The 21,671-nt window shown below is 49.2% G+C and overlaps 1 protein-coding gene across 1 annotated transcript; it reads left to right on the forward strand.

The window, feature by feature from the left end:
* The first annotated feature begins 4,527 nt into the window (after positions 1 to 4,527).
* On the forward strand, positions 4,528 to 21,135 carry LOC119261308 (sodium-dependent phosphate transport protein 2B-like). Its single transcript, XM_054688004.1, has 13 exons — positions 4,528 to 4,655; positions 5,087 to 5,192; positions 5,291 to 5,425; positions 6,360 to 6,488; positions 7,419 to 7,562; positions 8,815 to 8,926; positions 12,499 to 12,694; positions 13,449 to 13,544; positions 13,985 to 14,105; positions 15,278 to 15,445; positions 16,093 to 16,209; positions 16,312 to 16,436; positions 20,276 to 21,135. The coding sequence occupies exons 2-13, from the start codon at positions 5,090 to 5,092 to the stop codon at positions 20,852 to 20,854; spliced, it is 2,025 nt and encodes a 674-aa protein (XP_054543979.1). The 5' UTR covers positions 4,528 to 4,655; positions 5,087 to 5,089; the 3' UTR covers positions 20,855 to 21,135.
* Positions 21,136 to 21,671: the final 536 nt, after the last annotated feature.

A 21,671-nucleotide genomic window follows, 5' to 3' on the forward strand; every position in this document is an offset into this window, starting at 1 on the left:
GACTCAGGACAACATACTTAGTGTGAGAACAGCAGCTGCCCTTGGTGAGACTCCGCAGCAGTTCTGATCTTTAATCTGCCTTTTAAAAGCTCATTCAGTGTCAGTCCTAACCTGAACTGACAAAGAAAATCCAATGTATTGCCCTTATTATCAATACTTACATGTTTATAGTAAAACGATCAATGTGCTTGATTGCAGGGTGCTGTCCAGGGCCCCCTGGAGGGACTGCATTTTTCTAAAAATCTGCACACATCTGGCTGGGGCTGAGTGAGGAATGTGAGCTCTGCAGGTCACCGTTTTGTGACCTGGAGCAAGATGGTGTGGCTCTGGGTGGGTCTCCTTGTCATGTGATGAGCCATTGAGCCCAATCCACTGTACCTTGTAGGACAACTGAGGCACAGAGAAAGTGTGAAAGGACTTTAGACATTTATGTTTAAAGTAAAGGCACACCGGGCCTCCCCAGTGGCGCAGCGGTTGAGCGCTGGGTTGCGAAGCTGCCCGCAGCGTCTGCGGCGCCGGTTCGATCCCCCGGCTGCTCCCCGGCCACCGGAGGAGGGTCCCACATGGCGCGCAGACCTCTCCTGCCGCCCGCTGCTCCCCTCAGCAGTGTACTTCGGTCCTTCTGCCTGCTCTGCTCCCCGCTCTGGCTCTGGTGAATTCTCTCGCCCTCCCGTGCTTCTGGCTGTACCCAGTGCATGTATAAACAAAAAAACAAATAAATAAATAAATAAATAAGCATGCCTCTAAAAAATAAATAAATAAATAAAGTAAAGGCACACCTCTGAAATATTGCGGGTTGTGTTCCAGATTACCACAATAAATCAGTATTAAAATAATCTAAATACCAGGGATTTTTGTTTTCCCACTATACTGACTCTATATTGTAGTCTGTTAAGTGTACATCAGCATTTTGTCTACAAAAGTGATGGGGCCCAGGGTGCTGTGGGCCCCAGAGGTCCTTGACTTTGGTGCAAGAGAGAATTTGTGTGGCAGTCAGAGGTCAGAGAGAAATGAAGTTTTTATTGTGAGACTGCTACATAGTCAAGAAAGAGGATGTGGGCAGATTCAAGACAATTTGTGCCTTGAGTCTTGAGACTGTCTATACACACACACTGACGCACAGACACACATAGACACACACACACACATTATATATTCACACATGGGGTCCTGAATAGGTTTTGACCAGTTTATATTAGCAAGACAATTGGGAACAACTTCCTTTTGGTGAAATATGACAAAGTTTTATAAGAAATAGCACAAATGTGACAAAATGAGTCTAAACTAGAGTGTTTGGTTCACTTCACTTCGTTCTGGAATGAGCATAGCCCGTTTTTCAGAGTTACAGACTTGGGGGAGGGGTTTGGGGTGGGGGTGGCTAGCTGTAGCCTCTGTGCTAAATTCCCTCTCTACCTCAGCAGCACTGCTGAAAATACTTTATTAAAATGCTTTATTGGGCCTCCCCGGTGGCGCAGCAGTTGAGTGCTGGCTTGCGAAGCTGCCCGCAGCTTCTGCAGCACCGGTTCGATCCCCGGCCACCAGGCGAGGGTCCCACATGGCGCACAGACCTCTCCTGCCGCCCGCTGCTCCCCTCAGCAGTGTACTTCGGTCCTTCTGCCTGCTCTGCTCCCCGCTCTGGCTCTGGTGAATTCTCTCACCCTCCCGCGCTTCTGACTGTACCCAGTGCTTGTATAAATAAATAAATAAATCTTTAAAAAAAAAAAAAAAAGAAAAAGTTATATTAAAAAAATACTTTATTGCTGAAAAATACCAACCATAATCTGAGTTTTCCATAGGTCATAATCTTTTTCCCACAAATCTGTAACTATAAAAAATGCAATTTCTGGAAAGTGCAAGAGTAAAGAGCTCTAAAGTCCTGCTACCCTCCTTCCAGGACGCTGTTTGCATGAAGAAAGGCGGTGCTGTGTGTGTGTTGGGGGCGGGGGGTGTCACTAGCATCTCTCCCTTAAGGGAAACATATTTATTGCAGAATATTCTCCTATCTTCATTCCATCTCAGAATGGAACACAGTCACCCTTCAGTACCTGCAGACCTTGCTTCAGGCTGTGTACACCGGCCCCCCGCTGCACCTGCCTGCACCTGCGCCGGGAGCCCTGTGAGGACCTCTATTGGCAGACCCCGTCTTCTCACTTCCTTCACTTCAAAGAATCTTTTTGACTTAATCCTTCTAGGGATGACCTCAGGAAACTTCATCCAGTTTGCCGTGTTTTCCCTCTTCTTCATGTTGCGGCCATCGCTGTCACCACAACTCCTCTAATGCCTTACAAACAGGTGACTGGGCTACCCCCCAGTCACTTGGGTTTCTAGGAGTGCAGATGTCTGTGCTTTGGGAGGAAGGACGGGGTAGTGGAAGGTCTCAGGGAGGGGATGACAGGCTCGCTTTCTGGACACGCACTAGTTCTGAGACCTAAGCAGGTCCCTGTGACATCTCGACAAGAGGGATTAGATGAGTCTTCCCTGTGCTGGGATCTAGTTTGTGTGGCCCCAGTGAGGCCACGCCCCACGGTGACTTCCACGTGCTCCCCTCCTTGTCTGCAGAGTCACCATCTGGGCCCTGCAGACTAGAGCCAGCTGCTGCTCCATCCACGCAGGGGGCCCAGAGCAAAGGGCCTGCAGACCTTCCCTTGTCTGGACACCAGAGCCCACGAGTCCTCAGTGTTTTCAGAGCAGAGGCTGCTGGGAGGGCGGCTGGGAAATGGCTTACGGGATGCACAGGGGGTAGTGGTAGGGGTGGGGAACTCAGCCTCTCCAGGTCAGGAAGGAGGGGGCACAGGAATGGAGTTAACTCAGGCTTCAGACCCCCCAGGGCGGATGCCCCCAGGGGAGGCTGGCCTGAGCTGAGGGAACCTGAGTCTGTCCCTCAGAGGGGAGAGGACTTTCCCCAACATGTTGATGTCAGGGGAGCAGCTTGTGGGTTTCATGGCCCAGCACCCTTCTTGCTCCCTGGGTCGGTTCCCCAAGACGTTTCTGGGCTGGCTCTGCTTGCTGGGGTCTTGTTGGCCTCTCTTGCCCCTCCGCGGGGGCAGTTCTTGAACCTGCCCTGTGCTGGGCACTTGGGCACAGCTGGGGCTCGCTGGAGGGACCATGTTTCAGAGTGTCAGGAGTTTTGGCTCTTGGCTGCTGCCAGCCCACCAGCTGCCGGGGCTCTCTTCTCTGTTCCTGTTGTTATAGGACAGGGAGAGGGGCACCCCAGACCCCACAAACCTGCCTATTAAGGGGGACCACCCTGTTACACTGTCACTTTGGCAACTCGGGCAGAAAGACGGGCTGTGCAAGAGGTTTGCATGTGGACAAGTTACCTCTCCATATCCCACCCCCAATACTCACCCCCCCATTGAAGCAAATCCCTAGTGGGGGAAGGAGGGACCCTGGGTTTTGCTGTTGCGCCAGAGGTGACATAAAAATACCTGGGGTTGATTTAATGAAGAAAACAATTTGTGGAGGCAAATACTTGGGAATAAACTGTCGATACCATTTTCAACCACATCGTCCCCACCTGCTCAGCCCGCCCTCGCCTGGGGTGGAATGACATTTCCCAGGACAGCCTGGTGAGGGCTTGCGGGCCACTGGATATGATCCTCAAGGGCTGCAGGAACACCTTTATGTTTGCCTGGTGTTGGGCCTTTAACCAGATGCCCCTCACTCTTGATGGCATTCATGGGTGACTTACTCCCCCGGAGGTGTTCCCGGTCCTGTGGGAATTGAAAGCAAGGGCCAGTAGGGCCCTGGAGTGAGAAAACCTCTCAAATCCTGCCTAAGGCCTTGGGCCTACTGGCTTCACTGCTTGGGTGTTCTGGTTTCCTTATCTGTAAATCGGGAATAAGACTCACCCCTCCCCGGACTGTTCAGAGGAGGGACTTACACAGATTCATTCACCAGATGGCCTTGGGCTGCTCTGTTCTGCACAGGAGACCCCAGAACAGGTCTGGGGTGGGGTGAGGGAGGCATTCCCAAACCATACAGTGCCAACGGGGAGGGTGACTGCCAGGAACCCCTCATTTCCTGCTCCCCAGGCCCAGAAGGGCAGAGAAGGGTCCTCTTCTTGGCCAGCAGAGTTGCTCTTGCCACAGGGTGCCCATGTTGGGGCAGGAAGATGAGCCAGAAGGGTTCTCAACACAGCAATTCAATTGCAGGGATGGGGGTGGTGGGTGGGGGTGGGGATGTAGCAAAGAGCCTGTGGGTGATGCCCTGAGCCAGGCCTCCCCCGCCTGCCCCTCTTGTCCCACCTGGGCAGGGGCATCTCTCTGAATTTATAACCAGCTGCCCCTGGAGGCCCTTTCTTCTCTGCCTCTTCTGTCAGAAAGCCAGGTGCCCCAAATGTGGCCTTGGGGGCAGGCAGGGAGGGCAGCAGCTGGCTCAGGAACCTGGGGAGGGGAGCAAGTCAGCAGGACCCCTCCAGGCAGTGTCAGAGCCCCTCCCTAGGGAAACAGATTCCAGACAGGCCCCGCCCCTGGGAGCCTGTGGCCTCACCTCAAACTCAGTGCCCTGTCTGCTCCTTTCAGCCACCTTCCTGCTCAGCCCAGACCCTCCCAAGTCGGCAGGTGCCGCAGCAGCCAGGCGTGTGCCTGCCAGAAGCCTCAGTGGGAGCTCAGCGGCCTGTCAGGACAGCACTGTCTGCTGGCCTTTCCAGCCATGTGAGTGACAGTGGGGCCCAGTCGAGGGACGCTGCGGCCAGCTCTCCATACCCCGTGGTCCCCTGAGCCTGGGCCGGGGCCCCTTGTGCTGCATTGCTCTGAGGGGCCGGAGGACGCCTCCTCCTCACAGCTGCCGCGGGTCTGTGGGGAGGCTGCATGTTGGAACCTTCACTCCTGGCCTCTCACTTCACCCCTTATAGTCATGGGATAAAATCCTTCGTGTCTCTGTACCCAGGTCTTTGGCAAATTGGAGAGATGGACTCAAGGGCTGAAATTTGGTGCTCACCACTGCTCACCTCCAAGTTCATATCACCACACCCTTCACTCCCCTGCACCCCCTACTGATTTTCGCAGCCCCTGCGCTCCCTGCCACAATCACTGAGGGCCCCTCTTTCTGTGGCTGCTCCCCTAACTCTGTTTTCCATCCACAGACCATGGCTTCTTGCCCTGAGCTGGACAATGCCCAGCGCGAATGTACGGAGGGGGCTGCTAGTGGGCCGCGCACCCAGCCCGGGGAAGACGAGGACACCCTCAGAAGTGAGTCAGGTCATCCAGTCTTGGGCTGGCCTCCCTGAGGGCCCAGGGCTCCTGACTCTGACCCCTCATTCCTCATGCCCTGATGTTGGTTTGGACAGATGACCCTGGTCCCCTGTTAACCGAGATAGAGCTTCTGCCGTCCTACACCACCGTGGCTCTGATGGAGGTGCCTGCAGAGAAGGAAGACCCCTGGGATCTGCCTGCCCTTCAGGACAAGGGCATCAAGTGGTCAGGTAAACATGGGGTGGGGGGGCAGCAGGAGGGGCCAAGCTCACCACTTCCAGTGACTCTGCCTCATGTCACCCTCCAAGTCCCCACAGTTTCCTGCCCTAGGAGCAGAGGTCCTGGCGGGGGTGGGGGGTGCCCCTGCAGGACCAGGAGGCCTAGACCCTAAAACAGCGTGATGACAGGGCACCTTTGGTCCTCACTTTCATTCTCCAACTGTGCCAGGCACTGGGATAGGCACCAGAGAAGTCACTGGGTGATCCTTAGATCCACTGTGACTCACCTGTCCCAGGTACTATCAGGGGCTGTAGATAGAACTGGTGCTGGGGGGTGTCCTCTCACCTACAAGTAGCCCCCCAGGGAAGTCTTCAGAAGACAGAGAACGTTCTGCAGATCAGCAGGGTGCCAGCAAGCGTTGCACTTAAATTTGCAGGTGCAGATGAAAGGTCGGTCTGTGGATCAGACAGCTGGGCAGGGGTGGGAGGTGGGAGAGAGCAGATGAGGAGCACGTGAAAATTGAGTGGAGAAACAGCAGTCAAGGATGTACAATTCCATGGTGTATTAGGGCCCAAGCCCTCCCCCAGTGCAGGTGGTAATGGCATGCTTGTGGCCATATTTGAGAAAGTGCTCTGTGCTGTTCTGCAAGTGCTCGGAGAGCCATTTCCTCTGCCCCCACTCCTCAGTGGCAGGTGCTGTGATGGCTCATCAGGAACATGGTTCAGCTGAGCATGGGGCCTGGCTGGGCTGTCTGTGCCACAGCCCAAATGTAGACATGGCTGGCAGTGGTCACTGCAGAGGGCGGCCATTGCTGGGCCATCTCCAGGCCTTGCTGTGCATCAGAGCTTGCAGCTGCATGGCCGGTTGGACCAGGGGAGTCCGAGCTCATTGCAAAGCTCAGTGTTTCAGACACTAAAAGCCTTTGTGCCTTTTCCCCTCCTCCAGACAGAGACACCAAAGGGAAGATTCTCTGTGTCTTCCGAGGAATCGGGACATTCATTTTGCTTCTGGGATTTCTTTACTTGTTCATGTGTTCATTGGATGTGCTCAGCAGTGCCTTCAAGCTGGTTGGAGGTATGGAGGGAGGGGTCGATGACCTGGGGTGAGTCATGTTACTAATTTTCATTCATACCTTCGCATCTCGTCTAATTTCCCCTAGCTGCCGCCTCTAGGTTTGTTAGGATTGGAAGACACTCATTTCCTTTGTGAAGTTTATGCATTTTAGAAAACACAGACCTGAGACCTATAAAATGCCATGACCTGAATGTGGGGGCTTAGCTCAGGAGCCCCAGGCAGAGCCTCTTCCAGGTTCTTCAGAACCTGTGTTTGTCCATGAACCCAGGCAGGAAGAGATTTCATTAAAGGCTTATGTGAGGGGATCGCTTTCCATTCATTGACCACCCAACTGAGTGTGTTATGGGATAAGTACATTTTCTGTGTATAAAGAATTTATAGAATTCAGCAATAAAAAAACTCCAATCCATGAATACATGGCAGCAGATCTAAACAGACAATTCCCCTAAGAAGAGCTGCAGAAAGTTGTTAGATACAAGAACGAATATTCATCATGTTCCCAGTTAGAGAGGTACAGGTGGAGCCACAGGTGATACCATCTCACACCTGTGAGAATGGCACACATTACAAAGACCCCCAACAGTGCTGCAGAGGGTGTGTAGAACGAGGAATCCCACGGTCCTATTGGTAGGAAGATACACTTCTGCACCTGTTATGAAAAGCAGTCTGGATTTACCTTAAAAAGGAAATTCTATGGGGGGGTGGGGGGTGGGGGCAGGGGAAAGCAAACATTGTTTAAAAGTGACCAATGATGTAAAAAAATATATAAAAAATTTAATCGAAAAATGGAAAAACCATATGACCCAGTAATACCACTGTTGGGCAAACGTCCATCCCATAAACAGCTGACTATAGTTAAGGCTTCAGTGCACTAGTGACCTGCTAACCCCCATTTCATGCTCATGGGTTGTTTGTTTTTTTTTCTCCCAGCTAAACTTGCTAGCCATTTCTTCAGCAACAACTCTATTATGTCCACGCCTATGGGGGGTCTGGTGATTGGGATGTTGGTGACCGTCCTGGTTCAGAGCTCCAACACGGCTTCCTCCATCATCGTCAGCATGGTGGCCTCCTCACGTGAGTCCAGGTTCCCACGAGCCCAGACATACCAGCTTTTCACAGCTTGTCTGGGAGTCTGGGACTTACTCTGAAAACATCCACCTGCCATGTGTTCCACTTGGACCCAGGCAGTCTCCCATTTCTAGTCCCATGGGTGAGTTGAACACAAGCTCCGATGCTTGAAAACTCAGAACCGTCTGTCCAGTCCAGGAGTCCCTAGCCACGTTTGGATCTTTAATTTTATGTAATTTTAATTTTTTTAATGATTTATTTTTATTTATGCATACAAGAACTGGGGTGTAGGTCACACGTGCAGGGGTGAGAGGATTCACCAGAGGCAGAGTGGGGAGCAGAACAGGCAGATCCACTGAAATGCACTGCTGAGGGGAGCAGCGGGTGAGACAGGAGAGGTCTGCTGTGCCATGTGGGTCAGCTCCCTGGCTGGGGATCGAACTCGTGTTGCAGTGGCTGGCGATAGCTTGGTAATGCTGAGACTTTAACTCCTGCACCACCAGGGAGGCCAAATTTTATGCAATTTTAATTTAAATTATAAATTTCAGTTGCACACTTACTGTTTCATAGGGTCAGTGGTCAGGTATTAGTGTCCCCATCTTGGATAGTGTAGGCTCGGGACACCCCCATCACTCTCAGTGCTGGGAATCCAGACCTATCAGCACAGCGCACATTGGCTTTGGGACAACTGAACTCTGGAAGCTGGTCTGCCAAGCCCGACCCTCTGATATTTTCTCTGGCTAAGTGAGGACATACCTCTGATGGGGCCAGATTTAATTAAATGTTTTTCTGGAGGAAATTAGAAAAAGACATTAGTTCTTCAAAGTACTTACTTTTAATGTCAGGACATTGTGGCAATACAGTATCAATTTTAAAAAATTATACTGCCAGGAATTGGTTATTATAAATAAACAAGTTCTTAAACATTATTTGCTGGTCTTCTGTAAACTGCCCCACCTGTAATTGAAGGAGAGGGGAATTAGCCATTTAAAAGTGGGATTCGCAGAGGGCTTATGGAATTCTAGAGATTTCTGAAAATTATGCACATTAAATTTGGCGGGGGTGGTGGGATCATGTGCCTATCTCTATGGAGAGCCACCCTAGTCTTCATGAGATTCACAGCCAGGTGCAGACCCCGAAGAGGTTAAGACCTGCTGCTATAGAGGCCTGTCAGCCTGAATGAGTTCCCCCTGCCTCAGGCCATCAGGACGTGGCCAGGCTGCCTTCCCAAAGTGCCAACCACCTTTCCCACCCTCAGTGCTGACCGTGAGGACCGCCATCCCCGTTGTCATGGGGGCCAACATCGGGACGTCCATCACCAACACCATCGTGGCGCTCATGCAGGCGGGAGACCGCAACGAGTTCCGAAGGTAGGAGGCTCCGCACCAGCCCTGCGCCCCCAGGGCCCCGCTGCTGCCCATGTTGTAGGAACTTCCTTCACTGAGCCCGTGGCAGTGGCTTGTCATCCCTGGAGCTGCTGTGGGTACTGGAGGGAGGCGGGCACACACCTACCGGGCAGCTAAACCCAGCCCCCAAGGGGGGGCTGTATAATGGGTCTCCACCACTGTGGGGTCACTGGGCTGAGGGCACAATCCCAGGGGCAAGCGCTGAGTGAGGGGCCTGGAGCAAAGCCAGCTAGGGTAGGATTTCTGTCCCCATGCTCAGAAAAAACACTCCCAAAGCCTTCATTTGGGACAACTTTTCTTTGTCTTCACGTCATGCTAATAAAATGTCAGAATGTTCTTTGTGGAGGTAAGACCTGAGGATGGTTCAGGATGAACACAGGCAAAGGAAACCATTTTCCTCCAAAAGGTCAATGTGAAAATCAAGTGCATATCCTGGCCTCTCTGCTCAGGGGGGATGGGCCTTTTCCAGAGTTTATTGCAATTCAGAAGCCCTTCGGGCTGGTCTGCACGTTGCTCTGACCGCAGCTCTGCGTGGGCCGCACGAGCAATCCCCTGGCAGCTGGGGGGCAGCAGACCCCACTCCCTGTCTGCGGGTGACCAGCAGGCAGCCGGAGCCCTCGGGGCCACGCATCCCCCCTGAGCCTCGCCAAGGCCTCCTCCCTGCACCAGTGTCCCGAGGTCACGGTCACAATGTGCATCCCCGGGGGCTCCTGCTCGGATTTCTCAAGCAGCGGGTAGACTTTCTCAGCCCCATTTATTCATGTGGAAACATGAACAGGCCACGTACCTCAGGGAGGGCATAGCTGGGACTCGACCCCAGTTTTTTTTCTCCAGAGGTGAGTCCTTCTCTGTTACTCTGATTTTTTTTTTTAAAGATTTATTTATTCATGCATACAAGAACCGGGGTACAGGCCAGATGTGGGGGAGGGTGAGAGGATTCACCAGAGACAGAGTGGGGAACAGAACAGGCAGACTGACGAAATACACTGCCGAAGGGAGCAGCGGGTGAGACAGGAGAGGTCTGCTGCACCATGTGGGAATCTTGCCGACCAGCTGGGATCAAACTCGTGCTGCAGAGGCTGGGAACAGCTTCACAGCACTGGGCTCAACCACCTGCGCCACCAGGGGAGGCCTGTTACACTGATATTTGCCCCGAATAACTTGTGAAATATACACAGAATCCCTGGAGCTGCCCGCACGTAGGAACGAGATGGACTCCCAGCCCCTGGAGGGGAATCTGGGCAGATTGTCTCAGTGACATCACGGGGGATGAGTGACTTTCTTTCCTGGTGGTTTGGATCATGGCCTTATAGATTCCTGCCACTATTATGATTTCAAACATCTACAGGTGTCTTAAAATATTTTGCCAATTTTGGGGCCTCCCCGGTGGCGCAGCAGTTGAGCGCTGGGTTGTGAAGCTGCCCGCAGCCTCTGCAGCGCCAGTTCGATCCCCGGCTGCTCCCCGGCCACCGGAGGAGGGTCCCACATGGCGCGCAGACCTCTCCTGCCGCCCGCTGCTCCCCTCAGCAGTGTACTTCGGTCCTTCTGCCTGCTCTGCTCCCCGCTCTGGCTCTGGTGAATTCTCTCACCCTCCCGCGCTTCTGACTGTACCCAGTGCTTATATAAATAAATAAATAAATAAATAAATAAATAAATAAATAAATAAATAAATAAATAAAAATAAATCTTAAAAAAAAAATATTTTGCCAATTAGGTAATATGATAGGTGAATTTTTATACATATGAGTAAATCGCAAGTTAATTTCCCTTATTGCTAATATGTCTCACCAGCTTCTGTCTATTCTAACCCAGCTCCCTTTTGGCTCTGAGTGTTCTGACATGCAGATTTGGGTCTTTCTGTTTGGTTTTCTTTCTTTTTTTTTTTTCTGAAATAGTCTTTATTGTTTTTTTTTCTTGCATGTTATTCCAACCCAGATGCTTCGTACACCAGACCCCTTTCCATTTCTCTTTTTACTAAGAATTTGGATGTTTTAGATGTTTGCCCTTTGTCAGTACCAGTGCCCGACTTCCCACCCTCTGGCAGCAGATGGGTATGAAGACTACTTGGTCTTTCCTCAAGGTCTTCTTGGATATGAGGCTCTTCTTCAGACTGCCTCCTGGGTCTTGCACCCCCACCTAGGCCATGACCTAAGCCCCCCAGGCTGCTGGCCACTCAGGGAATACTCAGAGGCAGCTCAACTTGTACCCAAACTACCAACCTCCCCACTTGAACAGCCCTTCCCAACCCTCATGTCGCCGCCATTTTAGGTCCATGGAGAGGTACTATTTTTTTTTTAATTTATTTATTTATGCATACAAGAGCTGAGGTACTGGCCAATGATGCAGGGGGGTGAGAGGATTCACCAGAGACAGACTGGGCAACAGAACAGGCAGATTGACCGAATTACACTGCTGAGGGGAGCAGCGGATGAGGCAGGAGAGGTCTGCTGCGCCATGTGGGTAGCTCCCTGGCAAGCTGGGGATCTAACTCATGCTGCAGAGGCTGCGGTTTGCTTCTTAGTGCGGTGCTTAACCCCTTGCACCACCAGGGAGGCCCCCGATGTGTAGAGGTACTATTGAGGAAAACATTTACCCTTTTGTTCTTTTGAAACCCCTGTTAGGCTGTTTGGCTTGTAGATGGCAACTGAAAGGGTTGGGTATGGGCACTCCCAAGTTTTCCTAGAAGGTCCCCACAAGCTGCACAGTCTGGCAGCCCTTTGCTCTCCCTCTGTGGCTGGCCTTTGGACCAACATGCTCCTCACTGTTATCCCCAGTAACATGCACACTACAGTCCCCAGTTCCTGAAACTCTGCTCAACAACTGATCATCGGTCAGGACACACCCAAGCAGTCCCCCCAACCAACTGAAGACACCTGGAGTGTAAACAGAGCCTCAGGCCCCTCACTCTCTGTGCGGCAGGCCTCTCCTGTCTTGCGCACTGCTTCTCTTAGCAGTGCATTGAAATACATATTCTAAATAATAAAAAATCAATCAATCAATAAGCACCTTTGAGCACCTTTCCAGAGCACAAAAAAAAAAAGAAAAGAAAAGAAAAGAAAAAAGGATTACATTTGCGTCCAGAGTTTTAATAAGCACCCCATCCTGTTCCTGCCTTTGCAAAGGAAGCTTGTCCTCCACCCTCATGATTCTAAGTGGGCTGATGCAGTTTTCCAAAAACTGGTCCCTGAGCTAATTTTTGTATCCATCATATGTCGAGTTCCTTGTGTCCCGCTCAGCAGAGAAGGCTGAGTGCTCCGTCGCCTGGTGAGAAGGGTTCTGTCCACACCGGGACACAAGATCTTGGGCAGTGCCCACACAGTTTCCACCCCCTAGCTTTCTTACCCTCAGTTCCTCACTGATAAAATGGGAATATTAATAACACACACTTGGGGATTTGTGTACAAATCCCTCCTCAGTTATAAACTAAGATTATACACATGCGAGTCCATGTATCAGGGGCATCTAGAGAAGACTCGGTACTGACCTGTCTAGACTGGTGACTAATCTCACTGTGACTTGGGGGTGCTGTCCTGTAGGGCTTTTGCAGGTGCCACCGTTGATGACTTCTTCAACTTCCTCACTGTGTTTGTGCTCTTGCCTCTGGAGGCTGCCACCCATTACCTGGAGACCCTGTCTAACCTTGTCGTAGACACCTTCCACTTCAAGAATGGAGAGGATGCCCCGGCACTCCTGAAAGTTGTCACAGTTCCCTTGACAAAGCTCATTATCCAGGTAACCCAGCTTTGTTCAGAGCGGGCAGAGCTCATGTACCTCTCTGACCCCCCCTTGTTCAGTGAGGCAAACGCGGTGGAGAAGCATGAGGGCCTGTAATCACTGCTCTGTAGCTGCCTCTGGAAAAGACCGGGAGAGCAAAACTTTCGGGATACTTGTTCCAGAAATTTGCCTCTTTTATCTCCTTGACTTCAGTTGTGTATGGCATCTTTATTGGGATCAGGACGGGAGCTGCTAAATACTCAAGGGTTTTTCATTGCACTGCTGGAGCCGTTATGTCCCCATGATGAATCTCGGTCCCAGGGGGTTCACTGATTAAGGATTATCCAGCCCCTGAGCAAAGAGGCAGGTTGCTGTCTCTTTGTCCACTAGGGTCTGCCTCTTGTCCACTAGGGTCTGCTATGTTATTGAAATAAATGTCAGCAGGCTTCGTGGACATGGCCCTGGAAAGAAAGGGCCAGCTTGGACCTTCCCTTCCACTCTGTCCTTCTGTATTTCCATGTCATTGGTCCCCCAGTGAATGTCTGTAGCCCATTCCTACACACCAACCTTGATTCAGCTCATCGTTGTTAACTTACCAAATGCTCGCTGACCTCCAGGTGCTGTGCTCCACCCTGGGAGTGCAGCTAGGGGGAGCCACAGGTGACTCCTGCAGGGGCTCACTGTCAGGTTCCTGCCCACCGAACCCCTCTAGCATGGACACATGACCCTTCCACAGTCAGCTCTGATGACTCTCGTTTATTACCTTCCTCAGTTGGATGTAAATGTTATCAACCAAATTGCGATGAATGATGAATCCATCAAAGACAAAAGTCTGGTCAAGATTTGGTGTGAAACTTTTACCAATAAGGTGAGTTTGTAAAAATATTTCTGGGTGGGTAAACAGCTGCATCTGTACTTTAAGCAAAACCTTCATTAAAGGAGGGAAAAACCTAGGGGGAAGAAAATTAGGAACTCATGAATAATAAATACCGGCCAGTGAGAACACTTGAAAACACAAGTTCTTAAATTCTGGGTGGACAGAAAGAAGGAATAGGACAGACAACCCGCTTTGCTCCATCTCCCACAACACAAGCATATTGTTGCTGGCTGGTCCTTACATAGGTGTCTCTTGGCTTATCTCTCCTGCCTCTGTGTTTCCACTGGTGGCTTGACATGTGGAAATAGTGCGTCGTGCTCACAGGTGCATACACCTGTGTGTATGTGATGCCCCCACTCCCCACATTATCAGCTGCTCCCACCAAAAGAGAGAACTGGGGATTGTAAATACTATTCTCATATTTGTCACAGACTCAGGTGAATGTCACCGTCCCCTCACCTGAGAACTGCACCTCCCCACCCCTTTGTTGGACGGATGGTGTCTCCACCTGGACCATCAAAAACGTAACCTACCAGGAGAACATCGCCAAGTGTGAGTGGGGCAGGCAGACCTCAGCCATGGGTTGGGGGGAACTGCCTGGGGGGCCGATGGGTGTTGCTTATGTGTGTGGAGCCCCAGTCACAAATGGAAGAAGGACAGTGAGATTTACTGAGCACGGACGCAACCTGTTCATTGAGCTACTTGCTTCCACTGCAGAGGAAACTGAGGCTCAGGGCAGGTGACAGACCCAAGGTCTCACGAGAGGGGCAGACGTGGGGCCTGACACCCAGTTCTCTGGCAGTTCCAGCTCCTCCTCAGACATCATCAGCACACTCTAGAGTGTTCCCTCCAGGAGCCTTGGCGTCCTCTTGGTAGAGACTCTAATGAGGTGACAACCAGAGGGGTAGGAGATGTTGGGCCCACACAGAACAGACATAACACCCTCAGGCACGAGTCCCTACTATGCACCAGCCCCACTCACGGCCCTGGCTGGGGCACTAAGCAAGTAGTGAGCCTCCTGCCAGATGCTCCTGTTTTTCTGAAATAGCAGGAATGCACATGATTTCATGATATTATTTCTATATGTGATATGATGTAACATTGTATCTGCAAACTTCTCCAGACCAGACATCTTTAATTTTTCTGTGCATTCCTTTTATACCATTTGTATTTCTCTGCTTCTTGTCCTCCTATTCACTATCCCATACGTACGTTAAGTGTGAACAGGTGTGCTTCACCACACGGAATCAAGCCCCCCATCCATACCCTAGGTGCTATACATCCATTTCTATATACATGTTTTGCTGGAACCATCATGAGGGCACCCAGAGAGTTTAAAAAACAAGGATGTTTAAATTAACAATACCCCTACTTGCAGGTCTTACCCTCCTCAAATATTTTGTTTTAAGCAACCCCAGCATAGTGAGTAAAGCACACATGGGATTCAGAGGTAGAAGATCTGGCTGGAGGCCAGTGTCACCCCTGACCTACTGAATGACTTGAAGGATTTCACTTCATCTTCGAGCATCAGCTGATGCACCTCCCAGAACATGTTCTCAGGGCTACATGTAGATGCAAGGGAGGCTGGGCGTCTGGACTGTCACATGTCAAATTAAAAACCAGGTTCTGCTACTCTAGGGCAGAAAGATGTTCAGGAATAAATAATACTCTGTGGCCTTGGGTGGTCTCTGTGCTCCTAACAGGATTTCCCATGGTCTCCTCAGGCCAGCACATCTTTGTGAATTTCAACCTCCCGGATTATGCTGTTGGCATTATTCTGCTGATTGCCTCCCTGCTGGTCCTCTGTGGCTGCCTGATCATGTTCGTCAATATCCTGGGCTCCATGCTCAGGGGGCAGGTAGCTGCTGTCATTAAGAAGACCATCAACACTGGTAAGTACACTGACCCCATCCTGGACCTTCTAGGACTTGGCATCTCTATGGACATCCTGAGAGGGGAGGGCCTTAGAAATTTGTGTCTCACAGTGCTGCAGACAGGGATATTCAAGATCAGAGCGCCCATCAGGTCAGAGTCTACGGGCACCTGCTTCCTGTTTCACAGGTGGCCACCTTCTCACTGTGTTCTTACATGCAGGAGGGAGTGGAGAAGATGTGAGGTCTCTCTTCTATAAAGGCACTAATCCACTCATGACCTAGCTACCTCCCAAAGCCCATCTCTGACAGAATCACATTGAGGGTTAGGGTTACAATATCTGAATATAATGGGGGGAAGACCTTCAGTGCACAGCAGTTGGGTACAGCGTTGCTCACCTCTGACCTACAGTGATTATGTATCTTTGTTTTCTACCCTTCTTACCACACACCCACTCCTGTGGATCCACCATGCAAATATGCAGGGTTTAGGATTCTAAAATTAAAATATGCACTTTCAGACCATGGTGCGGGGTGGTTGGCATTTACACAACTTAACGATCTTTTCCCAGCCCATTCCCCCTGGGGCCCTATAGATGTTCCAACCGGATCGCCATTTCATGCATTCCCTAGAAGGGCTGTGAAGACCTGTTCCTTCTGTCTTCCAGATTTTCCCTTCCCCTTCACCTGGGTGACCGGCTACCTGGCCATCCTTGTGGGAGCAGGCATGACCTTCCTTGTGCAGAGCAGCTCCGTGTTCACAACTGCCATGACCCCACTGTATGGTGAGTTTTACTCTGGCTTCTCCATCTGGCCACCAATGCCATGCTCCATATACTTTGTGACTGATACTATGGCTTTTGTGTCTCCTCCTTCCACCCCCCCAGGTATTGGCGTGATATCCATTGAGAGGGCATATCCACTTACTCTGGGCTCCATCATTGGTTCCACCACCACCTCCATCCTGGCCGCCCTAGCCAGCCCTGGCAACACTTTGAGGAGCTCACTCCAGGTCAGTAAATGCTGAGTGGAGTAGGAGTTCTATGGCTGGGATACATCTCTATACATGATCTTATAAACAGATGGCTTCAAACAAAAGGCAAGCTTTTTTGTTACAATACAAGGAAAAGTCACAACCACACAGCTTGGAAAACAGTCAAAGCCCACTACTCCAGGCCTCCCTGGTTGTTCAAGGGGTTAAGCATCAGCACTATGACGCTCTCTGCAACTAACACAGTACAATTTCCATTCCCAGCCAGGGAGCTAACTCACATGGTGTAGCAGACCTCTCCTGTCTCGCCCGCTGTGCCCCTCAGCAGTGTGTTTCAATCTGCCTGTTCTATTCCCTGCTCTGTCTCTGGTGAATCTTCTCACCCCCTCCCCACACACACCTCTGGCCTGTACCCCAGCTCTTCTATGCATAAATAAATCAATCTTTGAAAAAAAAAAAAAAAAACAACGCCCATAGATGGAGACTCCCATTGTCAGTTTTTTGTTATTTTATTTTTGGAGAAAAAGAAAACAGTTTTAAAAAGCAAATACCAACCAGCATCCCTTATGTCCCTTTCACCCTATCTCCCACTCCCCCACCCTTTCCACCTCTGGTACCCCCAGTTCCATTATCAATGTCTTTGTCAGGTCATTGGCTTTGTCTCTTATATTATTGTTATTGGTGTTTACCTTTCTGGATAACTTAGCTTAGCATAATTCCCTCAAGTTCCTTCCATTTTGTTGCAAAGAGTAAATTTCATTTTTCTTTATAGTCAAATAGTATTCCATCATGTAATATAGCATACCCTGTTAACCAAACCTCTATCATTGGGCACGTTGGTGGTTTTCATATCTTATTTGTTGTAAATAATCTATAGTAAGCATTGTGGAAACTATAATTTTCAAGTTCGTGTTTTCATAGTCTTTGGATCAATATCCAGAAGTGTAATTGCTGGATCATATGGTATAATTACTTTAGTTTTTGAAGATAAATCAAGACCACTTGTCAAATGGCTGCACCAATATAAAATCCCACCAACAGTGTATCAGGTTCTTTTTAATCCCATGTTCTCACCGACACTTGTTGTTAGGAGTCTTTGGAGTAGACACTGTTCTTACTGATGTAAGATGATTTCTCATTGTGATCTTGATTTGCTTTTCCATTATTAAAATGGTGATAAACACTTTTTCATATATCTTGTTACCCATCTATCCTCCTTGGAAAAGTCCTATTCAGATCTTCTGCCTATTTTTTGATTGGGTTATTTGTTTTTTATATTTAATATAATGTTAAGTTTTTTAGTTCTTTCATTTTTTGTCTGTTTCCTTCCTCCATCCTTTTAGCCTCAGAGCCCTCAGGATATTTGTGATGTCTACTGGTTTTTGAACTGCTCTACATTATCAAATTGTCTGCTATGCAAATATCTAGTATTCGTTTCTATCATTCTGAGTTTGCTACATTAAGTCTATCAGATTCCCTCCATTTTGTTGAAAATGGCTGCATTTCATCCTTTCTTATACTACTCAGTACTCCATGGTATGGATATCCTACATCTTTTTGATCTAATCATCCATCAATGTACATTTGTGCTATTTCTTGTCCTACTTATTGTAAATAGTGTTTCTATGAACAGTATGTAACATTTTGTTGTTGTTGTTGTTGATGATAGTTTCACACTCTTTGGTGTAGGTGACTACGAGTGGGGTTGCTAGGTTATATGGCACTTCCATTTTAAATTTTTTAAGGTATGTTCAGATTGTTTTTCATAATAGGCACCCAGTTTACATTCCCATTAACAGTGCAATAGAGTTCCTGTTTCTCCATGTTCTCTCCAACACTTTTTTGGAAGGTCTTTTTTTTTTAAAGATTTATTTATTTATTTATTTATTTTTTATTTATATAAGAGCTAAGGTAGAGTCCAGAGTCATGGGAGGGTGAGAGGATTCACCAGAGACGGAGCTGGGAGCAGATCAGGCAGATGGACCGAAAGCACTGCTGAGGGGAGCAGTGGGCGAGACAGGAGAGGTTTGCCTCGCCATGTGAGAATCTCCCTGGCCGGCCGGGAATCAAACCGGCGCTGCAGAGGCTGCGGACAGCTTCACAGCGCTGTGCTCAACCTGCTGCACCACCGGGTAGGCCCCAGTTGGAGGTCTTTTTATTTTTTATTTATATTTTTTTAAGATTTATTTATTTATACAAGCACTGAGTACAGTCAGAAGCACGGGAGGGTGAGAGAATTCACCAGAGCCAGAGCAGGGACCAGAACAGGCAGACTGACTGAAATACACTGCTGAGGGGAGCAGCGGGCACAGCAGGAGAGTTCTGTCGTGCCATGTGGAACCCTCACCGGTGGCCGGGGTTGCAGCGAACTGGCACTGCAGAGGCTGCGGGCAGCTTTGCAGCCCAGCGCTCAACTACTGTACCACCAGGAGAGGCCCTGGGGGTCTTTTAAATATGTGCCATCCTCATGGGCGTGAGATGGTATCTCATTGTAGCGCTAACCTCATCTTCAATATTAGAGGTAAGGATAACAGCTTTTTACATGTTTTTTGGCTTTCTGGATATCCTTTTTGGTGAATTATCTGTTAATACCCTGCTGTCCATTTATTAATTGGCATATCATGTTTATTTTGTTATTGTTGAATTGTTTGAGTATTTTTATAATTTTTGGATATTGATCCCTTATTAGTTATATGTTGGTTAAATATTTTCTCCCATTCAATCTGGTGTCTTTTTAAGTGCTTGTATTTTTTTTCCATTGTGTAGAAGCTTAACTTGAAGTAATCCCCATTGTTTGTTTTTGCTTTAAATTCCCTTGTCATAGGAGTCATCAAAAATATCTTTATCATTGATGTCATCAAATGTATTTCCAATATGTCCTTCTATGTATTTCATTCTAGAAGATATTATATCTAATCTGTTAATCCATTTGGAGTTTATTTTTGTGTATACTGATAGGGTGTGTACCACTTCTTTCATAACCAGTTATTGAAATGTTTTAGTAGTCAATTTTTTTAAAAGTAAAAACCAAACAAACAGGGGGTCAATTTAATATTGTACTTGATTTAGTTCATTAACATTTCAATTTATAATCAATATAAAAAATTAGTGCTGTATTTACATCCTTTTTGGGAGCAAGTCTTTGAAATCCAGTTTGTGTTTTCCACCCACAGCACATCTCAGTGGAATGCAGTCTCACTGCACATGCTCAGTGGCTTAGGAGGCTGGTGGTTACTATATGGGTTGGTTACGACCGGTCCAAACCCCCAGCACGATGCCTGGCATCTCGTGAGCTCACATAGGAAAGTGACAAACTGTGTGGTCTTCGAAGCAGGCTACCTGGTGTAGAAGATATTACAGGTGTGAATCCCACCTGTACCACATCCACCTGTGTGACTTTGGGAAAATTGCTTAACCTCCTGCTGCCTCAGTTCCCTCCCATATAAGGCAGGGATTATTCAGTGGTGACATCATAGGGTATCTTTGGCTGATGAGACCACATAATGTGCTTTGAATGGACCCCCCACAAAGTGAATATACTATGAGGATTAGTTGCTGCTCTATTATTTTTAGTGTCAATATAAGCCTCCTTCCTTTTCTCCCCTCTCTAAAATTGTGCCATCGAATCAGAAATACCAGCTTTGCTGTAAGATTTTTCTCTGCCCCATCAGCTTTAAGCTGCTCAACTGAAAACATCATAACCAAGACACACAGTAGGTCTTCAGGTCATGGAGGTCTGGGCCAAGCTAAGGAGACAAGGAAACCCTTGATTCTGCCTAGGTGCTGCTGGGTGACCCCCTATTTCCCCCCTTCACCACACAACAGACCCACTCACCTGGGCAATTTCTATTGTGTTTCAGATTGCGCTGTGCCACTTATTCATTATCATCTCCGGTGTCTTGCTGTGGTACCCCATCCCGTTCACCCGCCTGCCCATCCGCCTGGCCAAGGCACTGGGCAGCATCTCAGCTAAGTACCGCTGGTTTGCTGTCTTCTACCTGATCTTCTTCTTCTTCCTGGTCCCACTGGCACTGTTTGGCTTCCTGATGGCTGACTGGCCAGTACAAGTGGGTCTGGGGGTGCTGTTCACCCTGGTGCTCCTTTCGGTGGTGATCATCAATCTCCTGCAGTCCCGCTGCCCGAGCATCCTGCCCAGGAAGCTGCAGGACTGGGACTTCCTGCCCCTGTGGATGCGCTCGCTCAAACCCTGGGACAACCTGGTCTCCTTGGCCACCAGGTGCTGCCAGACGCACTGCTGCTGCTGCTGCCCCAAGTGCAGCAAGTGCTCGGAGGACCTGGAGGAGGGACAAGACATCCCAGTGCAGACCCCTGCACTCTCTGAGAACTTGGCCATGGGCACAGAGGCCAACGTTAGGATTCCCATGGCCCAAGTGGATGCTCTGGGCAGAAATACCGTCTCTAGCAGCACAGCCTTGTAGGGGTGGCTAAAGGCAGGTGCAGGAGCCCCTCGCCACATAAGCCCATGCTGCTCCAGGTCCTGCATGGACATTGAAGGGATTTGTTCCTCACTGAGAAATGTATCCACAGTCTCTGCTTCTGGGTCTCCCACTCGCAGGCAGGTAGAGGGTGACCCTGGGAATGAAATGGGCTAGACAGTTGACCGCAGCCACCCACCCCTGCCCACAGCTGGACCTACATTCAGCCTCAAGCCATTCTTTTCTGCAGAAAATACCCCACGAGAAAATACTCCTTTTTCCTACATTCACAAAATTGTTAAGTCATTTATGGATGGTTAGAAATACAAATAAAGAAAATTATACATATTTATATCACACATTTATAATTACATATTCATATGTGTGAATGTGTAAGAAAATAAAACTATATTTCTATTTTTGCCCTGATTTTTTGGCCATGAAATTATATTCTTTTGTCTATATTGAAAAACTATAACAGTAAAAAAATTGGACCAGTCCCAGGAAGTATATCAGTTGGGTGGCTTGATTTGACCCAGGAGAATCTCCTCTGAGGGACAAATTTTCATCTCCAACATCTCACCTGAGGAGCCCAGGAGTTTTCCTAGAACTTGAAGAAACCTCCCCAGTGACTGCCGGTAGTTGCTGATGGGCCAGGAAATCCCTTTGGCTTTGGCCCTACTGCACTCTGAGTCTGGAAAGGAAGAAGGAGCTGGAGGTAAAGGTCATGTGGCTCTCGGGGCTGCTGCGTGTCCCTTGTCACTTCCGTCCCTCTCTGCTACCTTCCCGCTGTACCCATCTACTGGCCTCTGGGGCCTCT

This window comes from Talpa occidentalis, unplaced genomic scaffold, assembly GCF_014898055.3.
Source record: "Talpa occidentalis isolate TD23 unplaced genomic scaffold, MPIMG_talOcc4v2.1 talOcc4.6, whole genome shotgun sequence".
Taxonomy (NCBI): domain Eukaryota; kingdom Metazoa; phylum Chordata; class Mammalia; order Eulipotyphla; family Talpidae; genus Talpa; species Talpa occidentalis.